Source organism: Indicator indicator, unplaced genomic scaffold, assembly GCF_027791375.1.
Source record: "Indicator indicator isolate 239-I01 unplaced genomic scaffold, UM_Iind_1.1 iindUn_scaffold_740, whole genome shotgun sequence".
Classification (NCBI taxonomy): Eukaryota; Metazoa; Chordata; class Aves; order Piciformes; family Indicatoridae; genus Indicator; species Indicator indicator.
The window spans coordinates 1-2,621 of record NW_026539754.1 but is presented as its reverse complement, the minus strand read 5'-3'; the positions used below and the strand labels follow the sequence as shown (position 1 = coordinate 2,621).

Sequence of the window (2,621 nt, the reverse complement as noted above, 5' to 3'; positions counted from 1 at the left end):
CCTACCTGCGGCAGCCGTGTCGCACGGTGCATGGCATCCCCATGGTCAATGCCTTTGCCCGTGGCTGGGAGCGGATCGACACCTTCCAGAGCCGCCCCAAGGACATCGTGGTGGTCACCTTCCCCAAATCCGGTGAGCATCCCTGAGCCTACCAGACATGGTGGTGCTGGGTGGGCCAGCACAATGTCTAGCTGGGACCAGCTGCCAGGGGACACAGCATATTTGGGGTAGTTGGGATAGAGCCATGTGGGATTTCCTCTCACCCCTGTGGTGCCTACTCAAGATCCAGGGGGGGTGTCAGTACTGAGTCCCCCAGCACCACCCTGACCACCCCTATGGTGGGTTGCTTTCCTCAGGCACCACCTGGGTCTGTGAGATTGTGGACATGATCCTGCAAGGCGGTGACCCTGAGAAGTGCAAGCGGGACACTATAACCAAGAGAGTGCCTATGCTGGAGTTTGCTGCACCCGGGGAGATGCCAGCAGGTAGTGGGGCCTTGGCGATGGGCACCCCAAGGGGGTGACTCTGCTAAGGACCTGCTAGGGATGTGCTTTGGGGTCACCCAGGGACAGATGTGCTGGCCACCATGCCCTCGCCCCGTGTGGTGAAGACTCACCTGCCTGCACGCATCCTGCCAAAATCCTTCTGGGAAAACCGCTGCAAGGTAACCCCCATCTCTAGCCCAGGGGGCATTGAAGCCCCCCTGTTCCCCTGAGGCAGGATCCCCCACTGCTTTTTCCAGCATCCTGCCTGGTGTTGGGAGCCCTAGGAGCTGGAGTGTCTCCCCTCTCTGGGGGCCCTGGGGGTGCCCCTCATATCCCAAGGCTCCTCCGCAGATGATCTACATGGGGCGCAATGCCAAGGATGTGGCTGTCTCCTTCTACCACTTTGATCTCATGAACAAGCTCCAGCAGCACCCTGGGATGTGGACTGAGTACCTGGAGAAGTTCATGGCTGGCAGAGGTGGGATATGGCACTCCTGAGTCAGGGGGTCACTCTTTATCCCTTCTCCAGCCTCTACACTTGCCTCTTGTCCTCTTGCTCCATGCAGTGGCGTATGGCTCCTGGTATGACCATGTCAAGGACTACTGGGAGCGGAGGAAGGAGCATCCTATCCTTTACCTCTTCTACGAGGACTTGAAGGAGGTGCGGGGCCAAGGTGGAGGGTGGTGAGAGGTCAGGAGTGACAGGAGGGGTGAGCATCAGCCTACGTCCCACAGGACCTGCGCCGGGAGGTTGTCAAGGTGGCCCAGTTCCTGGGGCAGCAGCTGCCAGAGGCAGTGCTGGATGCCATCATCCAGCACACCTCCTTCGAAGCCATGCGGGACAACCCCACCACCAACTACACCATGTTGCCCTCCCACATCATGGACCACAGTGTCTCCCCCTTCATGCGCAAAGGTGAGTAGCCCTGGGGGGCTCCCAGAGCATCAACCCCCCTGGCCCCTGCTGAGCCCTATCTTGCTTGGCCCCAGGCACCACTGGAGACTGGAAGAACCACTTCACGGTGGCCCAGAGCGAGCGCTTTGACCAGGACTACGCAGAGAAGATGTCAGGCACCGACCTGCGCTTCCGCACCCAGATCTGAGGAAGCTCTGGAGGACGCTGCCTCGAATCCAACCTGTGACAATGGCACTGCCACCACTCTGGAAAGAAATAAAATGTCCTTGCTGACCCCCTTGCTCTTGGATGCTTACTGCCCTGCACCTGCTCTGAGCCCAACCCTGCCATCCCCTGGGGCTGCTGGTCCCTCCTTGGGTTCGGGACAGGCTGGTACCACCCCACATCCCCTTGGCTGCTCTGGCACAGGGATTGGCTCTGACACCTTGGGAGACTGTAGAAGATTTCTGCAAAGCTGTGTGCAGGGCAGGTGCCAGCTGGGGGGACGAGAGGTGGCCTCCCTGTTCCCACGTGGGGTGACACGGGCTGGGACTTGTGGGTGGGGAGCGGGGAGGTCAATGGGCACCGGCTTCTCCCTGCACTTGCTCCTCCCTCCCGGCAGCTGCACGGCTGGCAAACATCGCTGCTGTCGCCCTGCCTCTTCTCCCTTTAAGAACGGCCGCGGGGTCCCATAGCTGCCGCTTTTCTGCCTCTGACACCCTCCGGTGTGGTCACCCTCTGGAACACCCTCTTGGCGCAGAGCAGCAGGGCGTTAGGTGAGCTGGGTGCTGCGGGGTGCCCTGTGGGTGCCCTGCCCACCCTCACTCCTTGGGGCTGCAGGGTCCAAGATGGTGGGTTTAGAATACTTTGGGGTGCAGCCAGCACCCTGGGCCGCGGGTGTCTGTGATAAATCAAAGGACTTGGTTCCCCGCTTCTCTCGGGTGCCGAGGCAGGGGAAGAGGTGACTGACCTGGGTGACGTGGGACCCCGCAGGCACCCCCAACTCTAACTAAAGTGCAGGGTGCACTCCCACCCCCACAGAGGGCACCCCTATTCCCGACAGCAGGCACAGTGGCAGGGCTGTGGTGACCTGTGATCCCGCTGCTGGCAGTGGTACTGGTGCTCCTCGGACAGGAACACTGCCCTGGCTGGCAGGAGCCGTGGGAGGTTGAGGGGGCTCCCCCTTCACGGACCCGCCCCCTGCAGGTGTCCTTGTCCGCAGCAGGATGGCCAATGCAGAA

The 2,621-nt window shown here is 61.3% G+C and overlaps 1 protein-coding gene across 1 annotated transcript; it reads left to right on the top strand.

The window, feature by feature from the left end:
• Positions 1-5: 5 nt before the first annotated feature.
• On the top strand, positions 6-1,661 carry LOC128980631 (sulfotransferase 1B1-like; the record flags this gene model as incomplete). The annotated part of the gene is made up of 7 exons (XM_054399089.1): positions 6-132; positions 357-485; positions 567-664; positions 837-963; positions 1,052-1,146; positions 1,221-1,401; positions 1,476-1,661. Coding segments are annotated over 7 exons (870 nt in total), but the record flags the coding sequence as incomplete, so codon positions are not given.
• Between the last annotated feature and the right edge of the window lie 960 nt (positions 1,662-2,621).